General features: G+C 38.5%; 1 protein-coding gene across 1 annotated transcript; it reads right to left on the reverse strand.

Annotated features, from left to right (window-relative positions):
* Positions 1 to 486: 486 nt before the first annotated feature.
* On the reverse strand, positions 487 to 5,113 carry irx1a (iroquois homeobox 1a). Its single transcript, XM_041793854.1, has 4 exons — positions 4,607 to 5,113; positions 2,309 to 3,416; positions 1,943 to 2,018; positions 487 to 923 (listed from the first exon to the last, which is right to left on the reverse strand). The coding sequence occupies exons 1-4, from the start codon at positions 4,847 to 4,849 to the stop codon at positions 848 to 850; spliced, it is 1,503 nt and encodes a 500-aa protein (XP_041649788.1). The 5' UTR covers positions 4,850 to 5,113; the 3' UTR covers positions 487 to 847.
* Between the last annotated feature and the right edge of the window lie 14,283 nt (positions 5,114 to 19,396).

A 19,396-nucleotide genomic window follows, 5' to 3' on the forward strand; every position in this document is an offset into this window, starting at 1 on the left:
CCCTCTCTACCTCCTCCTTTCCCCTTTCTCTCCCCCCTTCCAAAAAAAAAAAAAAAAAAACGAAAATATTAATAATTTATCTTCGAATCGACTTCTCTCTCTGACAGATTAGATTTTAACCATTTGATTTTGTTTGGACTGGGCGTTCCCATATTATTACTTAATGACCTTCCCAGCTGCTCCTGTCCATTTTCTGTCACCAGCAACCATCTGGACACTTATTAGCACCTCAATGCATCCACGCTGCTTCCCTCTACAACGTGAATAAAATTAAGCCTGCGTGCAGACTGCCAATGTATATTTTTGTTCTGCATTTCTCACCATTCTTGGAATAAAAAAACTCGCCCCTTTCCCCAATAATAATAATAATAATAATAATAATAATAATACGCTGATGATTCTCGTGAGTTTCTCTATAATTTCATTTAGTTTATTAGGCAAAATATACGATCTGGACAAATTCCTTCAACGCTTCCTATTTACAAATTTAAATCACTTGGTATTTACATTAAAGAAAAGACACCAAAAACACAAGATAGAGACAAAATAATAATAATTATTATAATAATAACAAAGTAAAAAGCCTACCAAAATGTCCCAGCCTGCCTGTGCAGAGTGGAGAGAGAGAGAGTAACATTATAGGCGCGATTATAGGCTACACAACAATAGAGGAAGTAATCCATCCATCCACAGGATATTACCAAATTACGCCATTTGTTCTGTACCGACTGAATGCTACGCTGCATTATTATTCCGCATTGTCCTTTTTTCAGGGTGTGTAAAGTCTTTATCTTTCTATTTTCTTGTTTTTTTTACTCTTTTCAAGCACGAAACAAAAGTGTGTTGATCAAGCCGAGGAGAGAGCGGTGAGGACCCGTTGCGTGGCGTCTTGCGGACTCCTGGCGCTGGAAGGCAGAGAGGATCTGGATAAAGAATAATACAGAGAGGTAGATAAATAACCCCGCAGTGTTTGGACAGCGGCTCTCAATATGCATCTCAAGTGTCTGCAGGCTGAACGGATTTGATTTGAAACAGACTGCAGCTCTCCCTCTCCAATCCCTCCCTCACTCTATTCCATAATAATGATAACAATAACAACAATGATAATAAAAATAATAATAATAGAAATAATAATGATTATAATAATGTGATTACATCGTTGTAAGCTTAATTAATTTACAAAACTATCATATTTTTACGTGCGTAAAAAGGATTTGCCTTTTTACGCACGTAAATTATCGACACTTACACTGAAATAATATCCTTTTAATTTCAATAACACAGCTTTTTACCTTCATGCCACACTCCTAGAGGGACAAATGTGGATTTTTAAAGCTTTAAAGTGAGGTAAACTTTCTTCTTTCGCCCTCGCTCAGAGCGCTCCCCTGGGCTCCGGCTCTCCCAGGGGTCTTTAGGGAAAGCACACAGCCCAGACAGAGCCCGTTTTACTCGGTGACTTGATAAGTAGCCACACTCTCCCCAGAGGGGAGGAATTAAAGGGGGAGTGGGATGAGAGTCAAGACCTCTGTCACCCACAAAGCAAACTGAGTTTTATTTATCTTTGTTTTATTTTGAAGTCTTATTTTTGCTATTTTAGATATAGAAAAAGTGGAATTAAAAAGATAATAATGCCAGAGATAAACTGCTGGGATTTAATAAGAAATGAAGATGGAGTTTGCATCCTTTTCAGCCACAGTTATTTGCTGGGAATTATAGGTATTATACTTTTATATATGGTGTCTGGGCCTTCCTAAACGTTCAGCTTTGATTTCAGTTATTTTGAGCTTAAAAAAAGGCTAAATGAAAAAGGTTTAGATTTTTATTCAAGGCTGGGGTTTCTAGGCTATTGGACAACAACATAAGCCAGCAAAAATCCGCAAATGCAAAATAAATGATGAATAAATAATTAATATGTGAATGGATAAAAGGAACATTGTCTCACCTGTCGATGATGGGTCGAAAGGAAGACTTCAGGGTCTGTGTTGGAGGTGAAACAGACCTTACACCGTTTTCATGTTCTAAAAAGAAAATAAAATCACTCCTTAGCACTGTAATGTAAATAAAATGCAGCCATATTGTGCTATTTTTTGACATAATTATTCATAAATGTAAAACCTTATAATTGCTGTTTGTGACCACAAAGATTTAAAGAGTGTGTTGCCTTCACACAATCATCTGTGATGATAATGTGTATGATAAAATAAACAGGCTTAAATTGTACCTTTAATTTCATGCTCGTTATTTCAGTTATGTATCATTTTTACAGCTGTATATGACATTTACGCGCGTGCACGACTTCCCCCCCTACCTATGTGTTTGGGGCTGTGGGTCTCTGATGGGGCCTTGCTGTCATTGCTGAGTGCTGCTGCAGCTGCTACCGGCGACACCACCACTGACGTCGGTTGTTGTTGCTGCTGCTGCTGCTGCTGTCCCGGCGCGTGGTGGTTGTGGTGATGGTGGTGATGGTGCTGGTTTACTCCCAGAAAAGACCTCACGTTCAGAAGGGAGTTCTGGCCCAGGAAAGCCCCGTTTGTCCAGTTGTGGAACTTCCCAATCTGGCAGGTGTACAGTCCGTGACTGGGGAGGAAGGCTGGGTGGGTTTGGATCTGGTGGTGGGGCGCTGATGGGTGCGTGGTGGCCGTTGGCGCGCAAGGGGACGTGGGTTTCTGAGAGGAGCTGTCAGGGCTAGTGGCAGTCTCGGCTAAAGACCAGATTTTGGGCTTATTGTTGGAGGGGAGGGGAAAGCTCCCAGGTCTATCCGGGGATAAAACTCGTGTCGTGTTGTTGTTGCCGTCTGAGTTCTCCTTACTCCCTGGGTGAAGTGAAATTGTGCTCTTAGATTTGTCAAACACCTCGTGGGCCTGCAGTGCGAAGGCCCGTCTTCTCTCCAAGCTGTCCAGCTCTCCCCCCGCACCCACACCGCCCCTGTGCTCCCTGCTCCCCTCCGTGGATTTATCGTCATCGTCCTCGTTGCTCTGATCCCCGTCGTTGTCGTCAATCTTGTCGATATCAATGCTTTCCAAATCGATCTCCTCCTCATCTTCGTTTTTCTCCCCCTCGTCCCCGCTGCCGAACAAGTTCCCGTCCTCCCCGTCCTCTTTGCTCCTGCTGCCCCAGGTCACCTTGTTCTCCTTCTTGAGCCTCCTCCTGGCGTTGGCGAACCAGGTGGAGACCTGCGTCAGCGTCATTTTGGTGATGATGGCCAGCATGATCTTCTCGCCTTTGGTGGGGTAAGGGTTCTTCCGGTGCTCGTTGAGCCAGGCCTTCAGGGTGCTGGTGCTCTCCCGGGTGGCGTTTTTGGGCCTGGCAGGGTCCCCATACTGAAACTGACCGTAAGGATAGAAGGCCGGAGAGGTGTGGGCCGCAAAGCTGGCAGGATGGACACCAGGACTGTCCTTCAGCTCATACTGGGATCCCTTCAAAATAAAAGGATAGATTTAAAATATAATTAAGTTACTTTAAATGTCCGAATTATAAAAACAATGTTTATTTTGTGGCTCGAAAGCTTTTTGTGTAAATGGAGGAAAAATAAGTGGCCTTTAAGATTTTCAGTTGCACCTCAAGTTGCAAAGTTAGGCCTGCGGCACCTGCCCACTTTATTAGCAGACATGTTTCATACATGACAGCCTAATAACGGAACGTATAAAGTCAACAGGATAAGAGAAAGTTCGTTGCATCACTATGAACGCACATGCAAATCCCCACAGCTTTCACGTGGACCTGCCAAACTCCTCTCCACACTCCTCAAGTCTGTCAGAGCACTTTGAAGGCCTGAGTGAAGTTTTCCCAGCGTGCCACACTCACACTTTAGTGCCGAAAGTAATCCTTCTTCCTCGCTTACATTTGCTTTGGATACAGCAATCAAAACACATCGACCAGTTTTTGAAACGCATATTGTGAGATTTTTCTCCATAAAGGGGTTTATTTTGAAGCTTTTACGCATGAAGTGAATCTCTGATACACACACTGGTAGACACATTAACACAGGGCAATTTTATTGTTATTATCAGGTGTATTTGAGGCAAAACATTTGTGACGATTCTTCGTCTATATCTCCTAAATATCTTCACAGGATTTTGCAGTAAAAAAAATTCCAAATTCACTGCGCATTTATATTCTGCGTTTACGCACGACAGAAAATATTTTTAACAGTCTTATGAGAAAAATCTGGTCAAAGTTGCAAAAGAAAAGTGACTTTTTCTTCCACGTCTCATTCCAAAACGCCAGTCTATTTTTCCTTATATCTTCAAATCTTGCCAACAGTAAGCGAAATTTACCGTTTTGATGGTGTTATAAACATCACTTCGACACATTTTCCTTCACAGGATAATAAATAATCCTGAGACAGCTTATTTTTTTTAATAAACACAAGTCGAACTCCTTTACTGAGCCCAACAATCTGGCACCAATTTTGCGAAATTAAAGCGTTTATTTCACTTTATAAAGCAGTATTTTGAGACTCTGAGAAACTATGGCGCATTTCAAAAGATTTCACAAGCAAAAGCAAGCTGCCCTGCATTTTTTTTTTCAGTCAGCAGTGGAAACACGGAGCATAAACAACAGTCTTCCCAACTCCCATGTAAACAAAAAAAACATTTCTCCTTACCATTTGTGAGAAAAGAGCCAGATCCGCGCTGGTGTACGGTAAGAAAGCGCTGTAGTTGTGTGCGTACGGGTTGGCGTACATGCCCAACACCGACGTGACCGCCGCTGCTGTAGCAGACGGACTTCCCCCGATCTCGGTGCTCCCTCCCCGGGACGAAGGCGTAAGCACTCCCGGCCTGTCGCTCCCGTACACCGCCTGGGAGGCACTTAGGTACTGCGGGTAGCCTAGCTGCGGGAAAGACATGTCCAACGCCGAATTCAGCGCACAGCTGCACCGTCCGACAAACTGTGCGTAAAAAAAAAATGTGTGCGAGAGAAGAAAGAAGAAGAAGAAAAAAACAAGGGGAATCAGGAGTGAAGGGAAAGTGTTCAAGCCAAAGTCACAGCTACTACAGACATACACAGTTGTGTGCAGTCAAAACAATCCGCTCTTAAATCTCGGCTTCCTCTCTCTTTTTTTTTTCTCTCGCGCAAAGTCCGCTGGATGTGATCTGATCAACAATTGCGCTCCGACTGACGCGCCTGGCCCTGAGGTCTCCAGGCTGATCTCTCAGATACAATTTGAAGTTGATGCTTTGATTGGCATCCCCTACTTGAGCCTGCAAGCTCCTCCTCGTTTGGAGCAATGTGGATAATGTGAATATAGAGTGAGCACATTGGCTGGGGCCTCTCTCTCCCTCTCTCTCTTTACCCTCTCTCTCTCCCTCACTCTCTCTCTCTTTCTGACTCTGCCTCTCTCTCTCTCTCTCTCCCTCAGTGTTTGGACTTATTGTATGTTAAATGTTCAAGCATTAGAGTCCATTCACCGAAGGCTTTGATTGTTGTATGACAACCTGTCTACACGATTTTACAGCTGTCCGACACAGGGGGAAGTAAACCCGTCACAAGAAGGAACTTGGTTGAATAGATTTAAATTGTAATTAATGGAGGAAAGTAGAACTCCGCAGAGGAGCTAGTGTTTGCTATCACGGGCTGCTGGTGCGTTTTATTTAATTCTGAGGCATTCATTTACTTTAAAGTGTCTCCTTCCTTTCTGAAAGTTTGATCTTCCTTTTACAGTGTATTGTTCCCAAACTTGCGCACTATTTCACCTTGTTTTAATTGTGCTTTTTATGGCTGGAAATTCTGATTCAAATATTTTAATAAAATAAGAAAACGATTAAATAAAATATTTGCGTTTTACCATTTATATTTGCGTCAAATACTTTTTACGCCTTTTCCCTCCAAAAGTCAAAGCATCCCCAGAAAAAAGCGCACAAATCTCTCCACATCATTTATTAATTATGTATGCTTTTATTGACTTCTGTTTGGCTGTTCTTTGATTTCTTCATAAAGGTTTAATCAGCCAAATTCTACCTCTCCCTCTCTCTGTTTTTTTTTTTTTTTCTTCTGCTCACCCACTTTCCATCTGCATGCGCGCGCGTCTGTTTGTGTGTATGCGTGGACTTTAACCAGATTGCTGTTGTCCTTTGTAACAACAGAGCCACTTCACGTTTTCCTTGTTTTGAGTGGAAAGGAATGAGGCAAAGCCAGGGGACAAGTCAAACACCGAGAGGCACCGGGCTGTGAAGTCTGCAGGTCCCTGCACGCGCCACAAAAAAAAAAAATAACATCCAAGCACATTTTCAGCCCCCTAATTAAATTTAACTTTCTTGTTTTTCTCTCTAACAGTTTATGTTTTAAATATGTAAGGAAAAAGGAGGAATTTTGCGTCAGAAGTTTGAAACTTGTTCACTTAAAAATGTTTCGCACCCCTAAAAAGCACACACTTAAAAATCTGTGATTTTGTTTTCTCTCTTAAAAAGGCTTTTAAAAATATGTAATGGCACAAAAAATGAATTAAAAAAAAAAAATCTGCTGTAGTTTTGGTCACCTCCTCCAATCCATTCTCCATGTCAGAAAAAGAAAAGACTCGGACTTTAACCTCCACTTTCCTCAGCTGTCCACGCACAGCCATGTGGCTCACGGGGTTGGGGGGAGCTTTTCGTGTTTTAACACTTCTATTTTTATTTGATTTGATTCTTATATCGCCCACCTCCCGAGTCAACGGGGGGGATTCTGTAGATCTAGATTTAATGCCTTAACGACTGAAGCCCAAGAAGTCAGTAGATTTTGATCTGCACCAGATGGCTCCGAGTGGATATTGCCGCGCGCCGAGGATCTGTTCAAAATATCTGAGGGGCACTGATGGTAATCTGGGTAACACATCAGAAAGGAGGGGAGGAATGGCAATTGTGATAACCCGCTGGAAATGTGTGCAGGGGGCTAAATATGATGGTCGTGCTGGGCTGGGTGGGGGGGGGGTGCTGGAGGAGGAGGAGGGGGGTGCTGGGAAACAGAAGAGAGAAAATATCTGTGAGGAAAAATAAGAGAATTGTTAGGAGAACAAGAAAAAAAGACCTAAAAGGACTGATGATAACATTAAAGTTAAGAAAGATAGCGGGTTATTGATATTAATTCAAGTAATTATGGGTTTATTTAAAAAAATAAAAGACAATCAAATAAAAGCAACAACAAGAAAATTTAATTTTGTAATTATTCAAGCTTTTAAATTAGATTGTCTTATTTTTTCCTTCAAAATAAAAGCTGTTTTTTTTTTCTTTAATTTTCGTTTACTACGAACGTAGAAATTTGACTCTTGGTAAACAATGACACGTGTTGAGGGCAGTAAACCAGCACGGTTAACTGATTTATTGGGTCTTGTTAAACTCTCATTACACACACAAGCTCTACAAGCAGCTCTTCAGCTTTAACTCACTCACTCAGAGAGAGAGAGAGAGAGAGAGAGAGAGAAAGAGAGAGAGAGGAAAAACTTTGTTCCGGATCCTCTCCTCGTCCATTCCCTCCTTTTTTTCTCAAACTCGTCCACAACACGCTCTCTCTTCAAATGTTTTTTTTTTTCTCTCCTCCAAACAGATGGGCTCACACCATCCGCATAAGTCGCCATATGACGCACTCACGAGCCTTTACGCACACATACACATGTCATGTCCACGCACGCGCACACAGTCATAACTTAGATACTAATTTCATTGAAAATAAAGCAGAAGAAATAACCCTGCTTTATGCTGCTCGTGTATCTGAGAGAGTTTTATCATGTAAATCTACAGGAGGCTCTTCATAAGCTGCTCTGCTTTAATGGACTCATTCTCATCACTCACTCAGCTACACTGGATAGAGTCTTTTTAATAGAAGAGTGACACTCTGCATTATCTGATGGATTCAGATATACCTTTATTTTCTCAATACATGCTTTCTGAAAGAAAATGTAATACTAAGACCCCTGTGTCAATGCAGTTTTTATATTTATGTGTTTTATTGCAAGAACTTCATCTCTTAGGATGTGAAATTGTAGTAAACTGATAGATTTCAATCTCTAATAGCTTTTGTTTGATGCTATATTGCTTTTAAAATTAACAGCTATATTCTCAGTAACACTTACAGGACAGATTTACAAATGATCAAGGTAGAAAAGAAAATTCTGTGCCTTTTCTTAGGTCAAACGTGCTGCAGCCCAGCTTGACACCTGGAAATCTTCCTTTCTTCACCGTAGCATGAAACTCAAAGTATTAATCTCTTTATTTTATTTCATAAGCAGAGAAATAAAAAAATTATTTACTCAACTCTTTCTCCAGCACTGGCCTGTATTCTGGCTGTTTGAAGATTTAAAGGGTGAAGACACAGATTAAAAGCACAAAATATTACATATCCCTAGTCATGTTATAGTGACATAAAACCAGCTGTACATGACAAAATGTGAATAAAATGTAAATACTTTGGTGAATTATGACAACTCTTCTTACGTTTTCATTTTTAAACCCCCCCCAGAACCAAGTCATCTGGTGTAGCTTTGTTACTTTAACAAATATTTACAAATACATTTGAACAAATTTTATAATCAAATATTTGGCTACATTTTGAGAGGTTTTAGTTGGTAAAATGTGACCAAAAAAGAAAAAGAAAATCCAAAATGGAACACAGGTTTGTCCATTTAGAGTTTACAAATAAACATCCGCCTTTTGATCCAAAAACATTGCTAAACAGTCCTTTATGGTTGAATATATTTCGAGTTACAAGTAGGCCATTATTTGATAAATTAGAATTTAAAAGGGGGAGAACAATGGATGTGAAGGCCCCCATGCCTGTGTGTACCCAGGGCCCCAAAATTGCTAAATCCGCCCCTGCCTTTCTACACTGTTAAAACTAACATCAATTCAATTCAGAAATACTGAGTTGAACTAACTCAGCTTTGTAAAACCTGCTATCTAAACGTATTCTAAACAAGTTACTTGTAGCTACTCCTTGGCTATAAAAGCTACAGAACTTGATTCACTAAGGTTTACTTGCTATTTCAACTTTATTAGTTTAAATAGCAAATATGAGTTGATAGAGCACACTTTTTGGTCTAAGTTAAAAGTACTCAAAAATTTTCTTTTTTTTAATCACTGTACTCAAATTATGGGACTATCACCCCTTAATTTGTAGTTTTCCCAGAATGCCTTTGGGTATCAAACCCTTTTGCACCATTAGTGAAGTTACCATCTCAATTAAAGAAGTCCTGCCGATGGGAGGATGACCCTTGACATGCACCTAACAGCCATTGTTGCATATGGCTGTTTACATTAGCTTACCTTATATGGAATGGCAACTTCAAGGAATTTTTTTTCCTAACTTGTTTTCAGTGAGTACTACTCAGATGTGTTATAGTAATTGGAGTTCTATGAACTTATCAGGGTTTTAGTGTTTTATAATGATAGAATTAGAAATATTGTACACTCAAAGTAGATCATTTCACTCAAATCATGCAAACTCAAATTAAGATTTAAATCTCAATTTTGAACACTTGAAATACCAAATTTTAAACTAGAATAGCAAACTTAAAATAAAAAAGTTTACATCAGTACTTATTACTCAAAAATATTGCCTTTATGTAATTACAGCACTTTAGAAAAAAACAAGTAATCTGAACTCACAAAAGTCCTGTTCAGTTCACTTGTTATTTTTGAGGAAACAAGTCTCAAGTCATCTTATTTTACAGTGTAATATTAATCTTTTCAAATGTATGTTATGATTCAATAAACTCTTTAACATAAACTCAGCTTAGCATGTTTAATGAAACATCAGTAAATTCAGCACCAGTCAAACCGTTACACCCGTCATGTAGATCAGACAAAACAAAAGATATAAAAGTAACACATTAGTCAAATCTGTGTCGGACTTTAAAGAAGCTCTTTAACATTTAATGGAGTATTTTATACTCATTTAAAACTCTATTTTAATTTTCAAAATTATGTTTAGTGTTTTTGCTGGAGGTAAAAGGCCTCTAGCGGGCTGCCTGCAGTACCCCCATGGTCCAACAGTGGGTCCCAGCCCACACTTTGGGAAACACTGCCTTTATTAAACACTGTATTATATGCAATTAAGTACACTGAATTACCCAGTTATGATCAAGGAACACAATTAATAGGAATGTCTTATTCTGAATACAGAAAACAGAATGAAAACAGTAAAAAGTTAGTCTTAAAGCCAACATGGCAGAAGTGCACAACTAATTTCACAACTGTTCTTGAAGTCTTTTATTAACCTATTTAGACATAGGGCTGCCTAAAAGAGAGCCTCTGAAACCCAAGTGTTTTTGAAAAGCCTCCAAAACCATAGTTTTCTCCAAAACTGCGCTTAATTTAGCACTCACTAAAGTCTTTATTTCTTGACCATATCAGCAATTAGAGACATGAAATAAAAACATTTGGATGCTTCAACCCTTGGCTTTAACCTTAAATAACTGCTATTGCCCTTACCTTAGTTAACATTTTAAAAACCATAAAAAACAATGTTTTCCTCCTCTTCCAAACAAGTCTCTGATCCACTGAAGCCCTGTCTAGAGGATGCCCACTCACGTCACGATGCAAAATTAATTGTTGCTCTCGACTTGATGTCTAAAATATTGCTGCAGTCTGCTTCAGTAGTGCTAAAGTGATCACTGCTTAAGTTTAAAAAACTGTCTGTCTGCCAGCTTTCCCATGTGGTGGCTAAGGAGGCTAAAGCAGATATTTTTTCTTTATCCTATCTCTCTTCTACTTCTGTTTTTTGGAAAATTGTGTTGCAGTTGGTGACATGTTTTAAATACTATAAGATCATCCAAAACACACTCAGGTTTCAAAGGTATATACACAGAAGTGGTGCATTTGCTCTAAAAGAGTCAAAAGAACCCTTAAGGTACATAAAAATGTTAAATTTTACTGCAAATTAGCAAAGTTATATTCATTGTTGCATCAAATATTCACATCATCTTTTTAAAATAAAATATCAGTCACAGAATTTCATGTGAAAAGCCTGCTGAGCTTTAACATCCAAGATAAATTCATTAAAATGTAATCAAACTGATACTCTATGGAGGGCAAATGGAAATACCGTCCTATTCTTTACACCTGATTCAGTCTAATTAAAAGCCTCTACATACTTGAGCCCAGGCCTGTATATGATGAGGCCCACACTGAGTGAGTCCAGCAGAAGTCAAAGAGACTGAACCTGTGTTACAATAACAGCGGTTCTGTTGACAGTTGGCTACCAGCGCAGAGGTCAGGGGTGTCTCTGTGAACTAATAACTGTGCTGAAAGATCCTCCTTTCCTGCCTCTGGGAGTGCCAAAGTTGAAGAAAGGTTAAGAATGTGCAGAATGTCCCTTTTGTGCTTTTCTCACAGATTATCAAATTAAGTGCTGAAACCAAAACTCCTTTTCCCCCTGAAGAGATTAGATGAATATCGTTGATATCAACGGAGCGTCACAACTGTTCGACGTCTTCCCTTTAACATGGCAGACATGTACACTCACGCACGGTTTCCAGAGAACTCCCTGAACTGCGTCAGAGCAACTAAAGTATTTAGCTCTGGGTTAGCGTCAGAGGACCACTGGTGTTACTGTGAGACATCTGATACACAGACAACTGCACCACACCTATAGGTAAGGAAACTAGGAATTTCCTGGATAATAAAAGAGGTCTATTCTGGGTATTAGAAGGTCAAGACGTTGTGCACTTGACAGCTAAACACTTGGAGGGGTGCTGTTCCCCCAGTGTTGATGTGACAAAGAGCTTCAGAGCTCATATTGTTGCTAAATTTAAAGGTGCTTTGCTGTCATTGCAGTGCAGTTTCTCTCAGTTCAACAAGTACATGATAATGATGATTTATATTCTGATGACCAGGATTTTTATTTTGAAAAACATAGGAATATTTGTCCTCTTGTGCTCCTAATGGATATGAAGTTTATAAATAGTCATGCTGTTCTTAGTTTTATGCAAATATTCCTGCATCAGTCAGCTGTTCTCACAATGTATCATGTCCAATCAATTTCTTTGTGCAATAAATCCATCATCCTTTACTTTGAAGCTTTTTTGAAAGGACAGGGCACCCCTGAATTATACCTAACATCAACTCTAGTCAGATTTAACCATGTGAATACATAATACCAAAAGCAATTTAAGATGAGTCGAAGGATAACTATCCAAAACAAACTTTTAAATTAATCAACATTTCTATTTTGATCAAATAAAAACATTAGGTAACAATTTACAACTGCATGCAATTCAACATTAGTGAAGGAACAGCTGAGCATTAGTTAACACTGAATACATCATCTATAAGGCTTTGACCCTGCCTTTTTACATCTTTCATTGTGCATTTGTTGCCACTACAGATTGAGGTTGTCACTTAAAGTTCTACATGGTGGTGGTGGTGGGGTCTCAGGGCTTTAGCCCCAGATGTTTTCTCAAGGATCTCAGATCTCTCAGGTTTGAAAGAGGAATGCTTCTGCTGAGTGTTCTGATAAATCAATGCAAAAAAGTGGATCCTGCTGATCACCACAAAGACAATTCATTCATGTTGCCGATAAAAAAAAAAAAAAAAAAAAAAAAAAAAAGAATCAAACTATTTGTTAACTTCTAGGAGCTCACGTACTCGTGGCATAAAAATACTTAAGAACTGTATTAAAAATGAAACTTTTCTGCATTTTCATAAATACATCTATACCTGATATCCTACATTCATGTCCTTTTTCAATGAGTTGTTCCAATTGTATTTCTACACTTAATTCCTAAACTTGAAAGTCAGTGGCAGATGGGAAAATTTAACTTTCACTGTGTTGTATTTTGATTTCAGAATGATCAGGACATGATGAAATTAAAAAATTAGACCACCTCATATTTGCCAAAATGATTTTTGCCTGCATTTTAAATCTAAATTTGTATTTTAGATTCATTGGGAACAGTGCATTAAACTTCCTTTAAGCAAAATAAATAAATAAATACATAAAAAATAGAAACACATGCCCCTGGATTATGCTAAGTTTTTGACTAAGCACTGTTATGTAGCAGTTCTAGCTCTGCCCCTGATCTTTAGACTTATGCATGCTGTTTTTGGAAAGTTGAGGAAAGATTGTGGTTTTACTTAAAGTGCAGTATCTAAAATTGGGGAATATTAGTGACATCTAAAAGGCAGATTCCAGATTGCAAAGCTCACTTCTGATGGTAACCATAGCAAACAGTGAAATTTTTAAAATGGGTTTATGTTATTCTGACCCGTCAGTGGTACTGTAGAAACATGAAAGATATAAATAAGAGGCTTATTCTAAGTTTATAAAAAATATATTTATAAATTCGGGTGATTAAACACTAAGTTGTTTGGGTATGTTTCATTTTATAAAGTTTGTTCCAGTAAATACAGCTAGGCTTAATATAACACACTGCTCCTTTAAATGTTAATAAAGCAACCAAGTTTATGTTAGTGTTTTTATTATATACCAGCAACTTCACCCTGACTCACTTTGAATCTTTGGTGCCAAAACATTAAAAAGTGACACTATGCTTTAGTTTCTATGCGTTTCTGGAAGAGGATCCAGTCTTGCACAAGTGATTTAAATCCTAGCACAATATGATGGTGAAGATCAAGAATCAAATATACAATTTATGAATGTCTCCTTATTTTCTTTTTACTAACAATCAACAATTCACTGTTTTATTTTTTCATGAAACAGTTTTTTAACATTTCTGTCTTAATAGTAATCAACACAAAGGGTGAAGATAAACTTTATGTTGATTTTTTGAATAAAACGCTGCATAAAAATGAACATATGCAGTGATTTGTAAAATGTATTAAAATAATTTTAAATGCTCTAATCAAAGATAATATTGTGAGCATTTTCTTTTTCATTTTTCACTTTGTCTCCCTCTTCCTCCCAAGTTTCTGTGTTTATCCCAGCAACACATGGTGATTCCACAAAAATCGAGACCTCCACTTATAAAGAAAGTCATTGTGGAGCAGTGGTTCTCAATGTTTTTTTTTGTTTTTTTTTTGTTTGTTTTGTTTTTTTTTTTTTTCACTTGGAACCCCCCTAAAAAGTGGCATTGATTGAAATGATTTAATAGATAAAACCCTATGAATAATTCTCTACCTTTTTTTTTTCAATCAAAAGATGCTTGTAAAAATAGTAAAAATGTGTTTGTCATAATTTTATTTATATGTGCAAATCTAATTTTTGACCACCTCAGAGCAGATAAAGCCCTGAGATCTTTAGAGCCATCTCAGGACGTCCCAGACTTCAGGTTGGAACCAATGCTGTAGAGGACAAAAACAACGACAGACAGAGCCAAAGAAATTTAGAAAGTGAATGATCTGCAGAAATTTGTAGCATTTGAGACCATTTTGTTACTGCAATCACTAAGTTACTAAAATCTACCTGTGGCAGTGGTTCTCAACAGGTGGGTTGGGTTGGGGTGGGTTACGGAACTGTTTTCAGTGATTTTTGAATGTTTATCTGGAAGGAAGCCTTTTCCCAATGTAAAGCTCATTTCTCAAAATCTTTGGAATATTACTAACAATCTCCACATTCTCATGTAAAATTTGAGTAAAGGGGGTCAGTTTTGTCCTGTTTCCAACCAAATTGGCCATCTTTTAATTCAGTAAATATGAGTGGCTACAGTTGAGAACAGCACACTTTGCACATAACCACAGTTTTTAGAGTGAGTGAAGGGATGAAAAGGTCCAAACTACATTGAATGTTACTCTCACTCTTCAGAGCACACTGTTCTACTCTGTAATTCAATAATGACTGGCTGCTGCAGCACAAGCACTACTATCACTACTGTTCCTGATAGGATAATGATATATTAAATAATGGATATATAAAAACAAGAACAAACGCAGAGCACAGTGGGTGTTATCTATCATGATTAAGTAAGTGTCACTTGCTACCACGTTGAGACAAAGTTGAAGGGAAAACACGGCACTTCATTATTGTTGACAAGTTTCTTTTAACTCATTTTGGCTTCTAACTGCATACCATACAAAAGACAACAGCCAGGGATCTGACTTTTCTCCTCCCCAAGGGCATTCTCAGGGGTGGGTAATGAACGGGTGGGCCCAGATTCTGATGTGGTTAGGGGCCGAGGGGAGAGAAATGTGAGAAGGGGTGTTAATTGTTTTGGCTCTTTGCTGGGGAAACATATCAACATTAGATCTAATGGAGGTTAAAGACTCTCATTGCCATAGGGGCTGCAGCTAATGAATAGCTATGGCTAGCCAGAGAGGGAGAGAGAGAGAGAGAGAGAGAGAGAGGGAGAGAGAGAGAGACAGAGAGAGACAGAGGGATGGGGAGAGGGAGGGAGAGGAGGATGAAGTATTTACTGGCCAATCAAAGGTTTTAACAGTTTAGTCAAGTGTTTCATTGCTGTTTGAACCTAAGAGGATTATTATTTAGAACACATGAACACATAAAAGTATTCAAAAGCATTTTTAGATGAAATGTGTTTTTTTTTTTTAAAAACATCCAGCCAACACAGCTGTTTCTGCACTGTAAAACCAGATAAGTTAGCTCTACTGAAAAAGTGTAAGGAGACCGACTGCTTTAAATCATCTGTTCTTTAACTTTGTTCTTTTAAGCATACATATATGTGTGTATATATATATATATATATATATATATATATATATATATATATATATATATATATATATATATCTCCCTGAAGTATCAGAACTAACTCTTGTATTTAATGTTAATGCAACTTAAATCTACCAAGAGGAGTCCTTAACTGGATTTTAAACAGAGAGAATGTAATACTGGTGCATCAGTATGTGTAATAACAGTACACAAGACCGTCAGGAGGAAGGCTGACATCATCTCTATAGTTAACTTTAATGTCTGTTTTAACTGTCATGCACCAGATCGGGCCATAGCATTAAACTATGCTATATATTGTAGCAGACTGGACCGATTGCACTGTATATTTTAATTAATTTTACAACAGAATGACTGAAAACAATGTTGAAGTAAGCAGTTCAGTGTGCTACAAGCAGATTAACACATATGTGCTGTGATGTGGTAAAATATATCAAATAAGGTGACTTTCTGATTGAGAAATAAAGAGCTAGGCATTCACTTTCCATTTTTACTTAAAATTAGCTCAATCCTGTTGTACAAATGGCCTCAGCAGCTATGATGAATAGCTTCCATGGTGGCATCATCTTAGTATGGACCAACTAAACTTAGAAATAAAACAAGCTATCCCTTTACACTAAAGCACAGTGACAGTCCTTGACAGAAAACCCAATGTCCCAAACCACATCAGCTTGAAGACTTCATGTACTGCTTTGTTCACAGGGAGCGCAAGAATCAACACATAATAAAAGTTCCCTAGAGCAGCTTTAAATAAAATACATCAAGATAAATCATTCAGTTCAGTAAGTAAAACTAACTAAGTGCTTTAACTTGAATGTTAAATTCAATAGATCAAATCAGTTTCACAGTGTCACCCATATAAATCTCTGGGCTCCTGAATAATAACATTTGCTGGAACAGTAGAGCTAACATCCACCCCTGGCTAACATCAGTTCCTCGGCCAAACTTCATTCAGCTTTTGGAGTTTGTTAACATGTTACTTTCCAAGTCAAATGCCCAAACTAGCTACCTCTTTTTCTTCTCTTTTCTTTCACAGCATCACATCATGCCTTTTCTGTGGGTTCTGGATAGGCTTTAAAGTCCAGCAGTTAAATTAAATTGGCCTCTGCACAATTTTAATGTTATGAAAAAGCCCATATCAATTTAAGAAAATATGGTTTACATTTTCAAACAGGCTGTATTATATAGAAATAAATATGTATTGTTGTTACTGGTTATAAATGGCAAGTAGGAAGGTCAAAAGAAAACCTTGTCAAAATTACATAAATTTTTCTTAGCCCAACAGAAATCTCTTGCCCCCTTATGGGCAGCTGTAAGCTGTTTCAAAAGTTTAGAGAAGCAGTCCGTATTTCAACTGACAACGCAATGCTTTAAGTTAACCCTTTTCAGATTTAGGGTAATTGTAATGCCTATTAAAGGGGACATATTTAACCCTTTTAAGACATGTGTATATTGGTCTCAGAGGTCCCCAAAACATGCCTATGAAGTTTGTTGCTGAATCACACTCCAGTGTTGGATTTTTGCATATCTAAAAACCCCTCTGTTTCAGCCCTGATTAGAACGAGCTGTTTCTGTGTCTGTGCCTTTAAACGTTACTGAGCTGTCTGACCCCGCCCCTGACCACGCCCCTTGAAGGAAATGGATGTGGCTGCCAGCTGAGAGGAGGATCAGGAGAGGTGGGTGGAACTTTCTTCCAAGCAGGGAGGGCCAACTGAACCTTGAGGCGGTGCTTAGAAAAGCCTGAAAAAGTGTATTTGGCATAATATGTGACCTTTAAAAGTACCTAGATACATTAAATTAACCATGCTAGGCCAATAGATTGGCTGGATTCCATGTTTGTCATCTACGTAGCTACACTCACTCATTTTCTGCATTATATGACTCAAGAACAGCATGCACAGTGGCACACACCTACTACATCATATGTTTTGTTGCTCTGATTGGCCAGAACATTTGTCCCATCACTCTTTCTCTGAAGGTTCTGCCCTTCCCAAATGCTTTCTGTAGGGTGGTGCCCTGATGAGGATGGGAAACATATCCCATGACATGGATATGTGAAACAGGCCATCTGGCATTTCAGGTTCACATTGAATGAAGGGAAATAAAAACTTAATCAACAAAAGGAGTCCTTTGTTAGCAACAGTGTCCATATTATTACTTGCTAGATGTGTGCCACCGTGATGGCTAATGTTACTATTTTTGTGAATGGGCTGATGTTATTCAGGGGGAGTAGATGGGCTGGGTAATGGACTCACCATTGTGTGCTTAGGTTATGGTTGCCCCTAGGGATAAAATGGTATTTATTTAATAACATGTAATGCTGCTTTTTTAAAATGCTTCACTTGTTGAGAATCTTTGCTGTGGAAAATGTAAATAAATCTTTTTCTGCAGGGTGCAGTCCTGTAACACCAACCCTGCAGCATTTTTAGACATTAAAAATAACAATTTAGAAATGAACAATCTTTTGGCTGTTGGTCTTGTTTGCTTTGTAACTAAGACAGAGACATCAATATAAAACCCTGTCTGTTTTATAAACAGATGAGCTTTAAGTACTTTGGCCTCCATTGTAAAACCAGCCCTTTCTTCTTCTTCAAACCTGTTGCTACACATTCACAAAAAGTGCTGGTGTCAGCGTTCAGCAGAGGCTCACATTTTGGCAGAGCACTAAATAATTCCATTACCTGGTATTTAGCTGCCTTTGAATAATCAACAGACTTTTAATGAGCCAATAAGCTGAGAGAGGATATATGCATACATTTAGTGGCATACTTCATACATTCAGCTGCAGATGTATGCAAAGTACAGCAACGTGTAATATATAGAAAAAGGACTTTGGAGAACAACGGTATCAAAGTCTTCTCATGATTTTATGCTAAATCTGAATAAAGCGGACTGAAACATTGAAACACAAGCTTAGAAATATTCATAAGTCTCCCATTTCAGATGTTTATTTGCTGCCTCAGAAATGGTTGAAAAAAAGAGAGCATGCAAATCTGCTTTCAGATGATACAATTCCCACGTTTATTTATCTACACAGTTAATTGAATTTTAAGGAAGGGCCTTGGTGGGGAAAAAAGATTTTTGTACGCTGAAGTATTCTTTTGAAATTACACCCTTTGATAGTGGTGTAAAGGAAAGACTTATAGATAAATGATCAACCGAAAGCATGACAAATGGAATTTTAATGAGGCGCTTTTCTTTCATCTCTTATCATGTTGTGCTGCTTTTTTGGCTTTGCTGAGTCTTTGTACTAACTATTGGTAGTAGTTGAAACCTGCTGTTTTTATGTAACTGGACATGCTCCCCGGGACGCCATCGGCCTCTCACTCCTCACAAAACTGCGATCACCTTGATCACTGATCAGACTCGCTCTGTTTTAGCTGCTTTGGGGTTTCATTTCCTGGAGTGTTGAACTGGTTTTAAACACTCAGGCTTACAAAAAGAAGAGGATAAATGAGCTTGAGTTTCCAGATTTTTCTTAAATAGGACAATTTGGATGAGATGCGCCTTACTTATATTAATTCTATGAAAAATAAACAACTAGCACAGATTTTGCTTTACCTCCTTGAGCTGAATTTTGTCTTAATCTAAACATTTGGGGACCAGAAACTACCCTTTAAATCCACATGACTGAAGTCATCACCGCTCATGAGCAGGCTAACCATCAGTCCCACCCTCTAGCCTCTGGTGTTACGAGGTCACACATGAAAGCAGAGGTCTGTCAGATTCACTTATGCAGTAATGAGTTATAAACACAGCGATCAGTGAGGGGGAGGGTTTGTGTTAGAGGGCAAACACCCTAAAAAAAACAGGGTTCCAAAGGGGTTCACAGGTTATTGAT

The sequence above is a fragment of the Cheilinus undulatus genome, linkage group 8 (genome assembly GCF_018320785.1).
Source record: "Cheilinus undulatus linkage group 8, ASM1832078v1, whole genome shotgun sequence".
Lineage (NCBI taxonomy): Eukaryota > Metazoa > Chordata > Actinopteri > Labriformes > Labridae > Cheilinus > Cheilinus undulatus.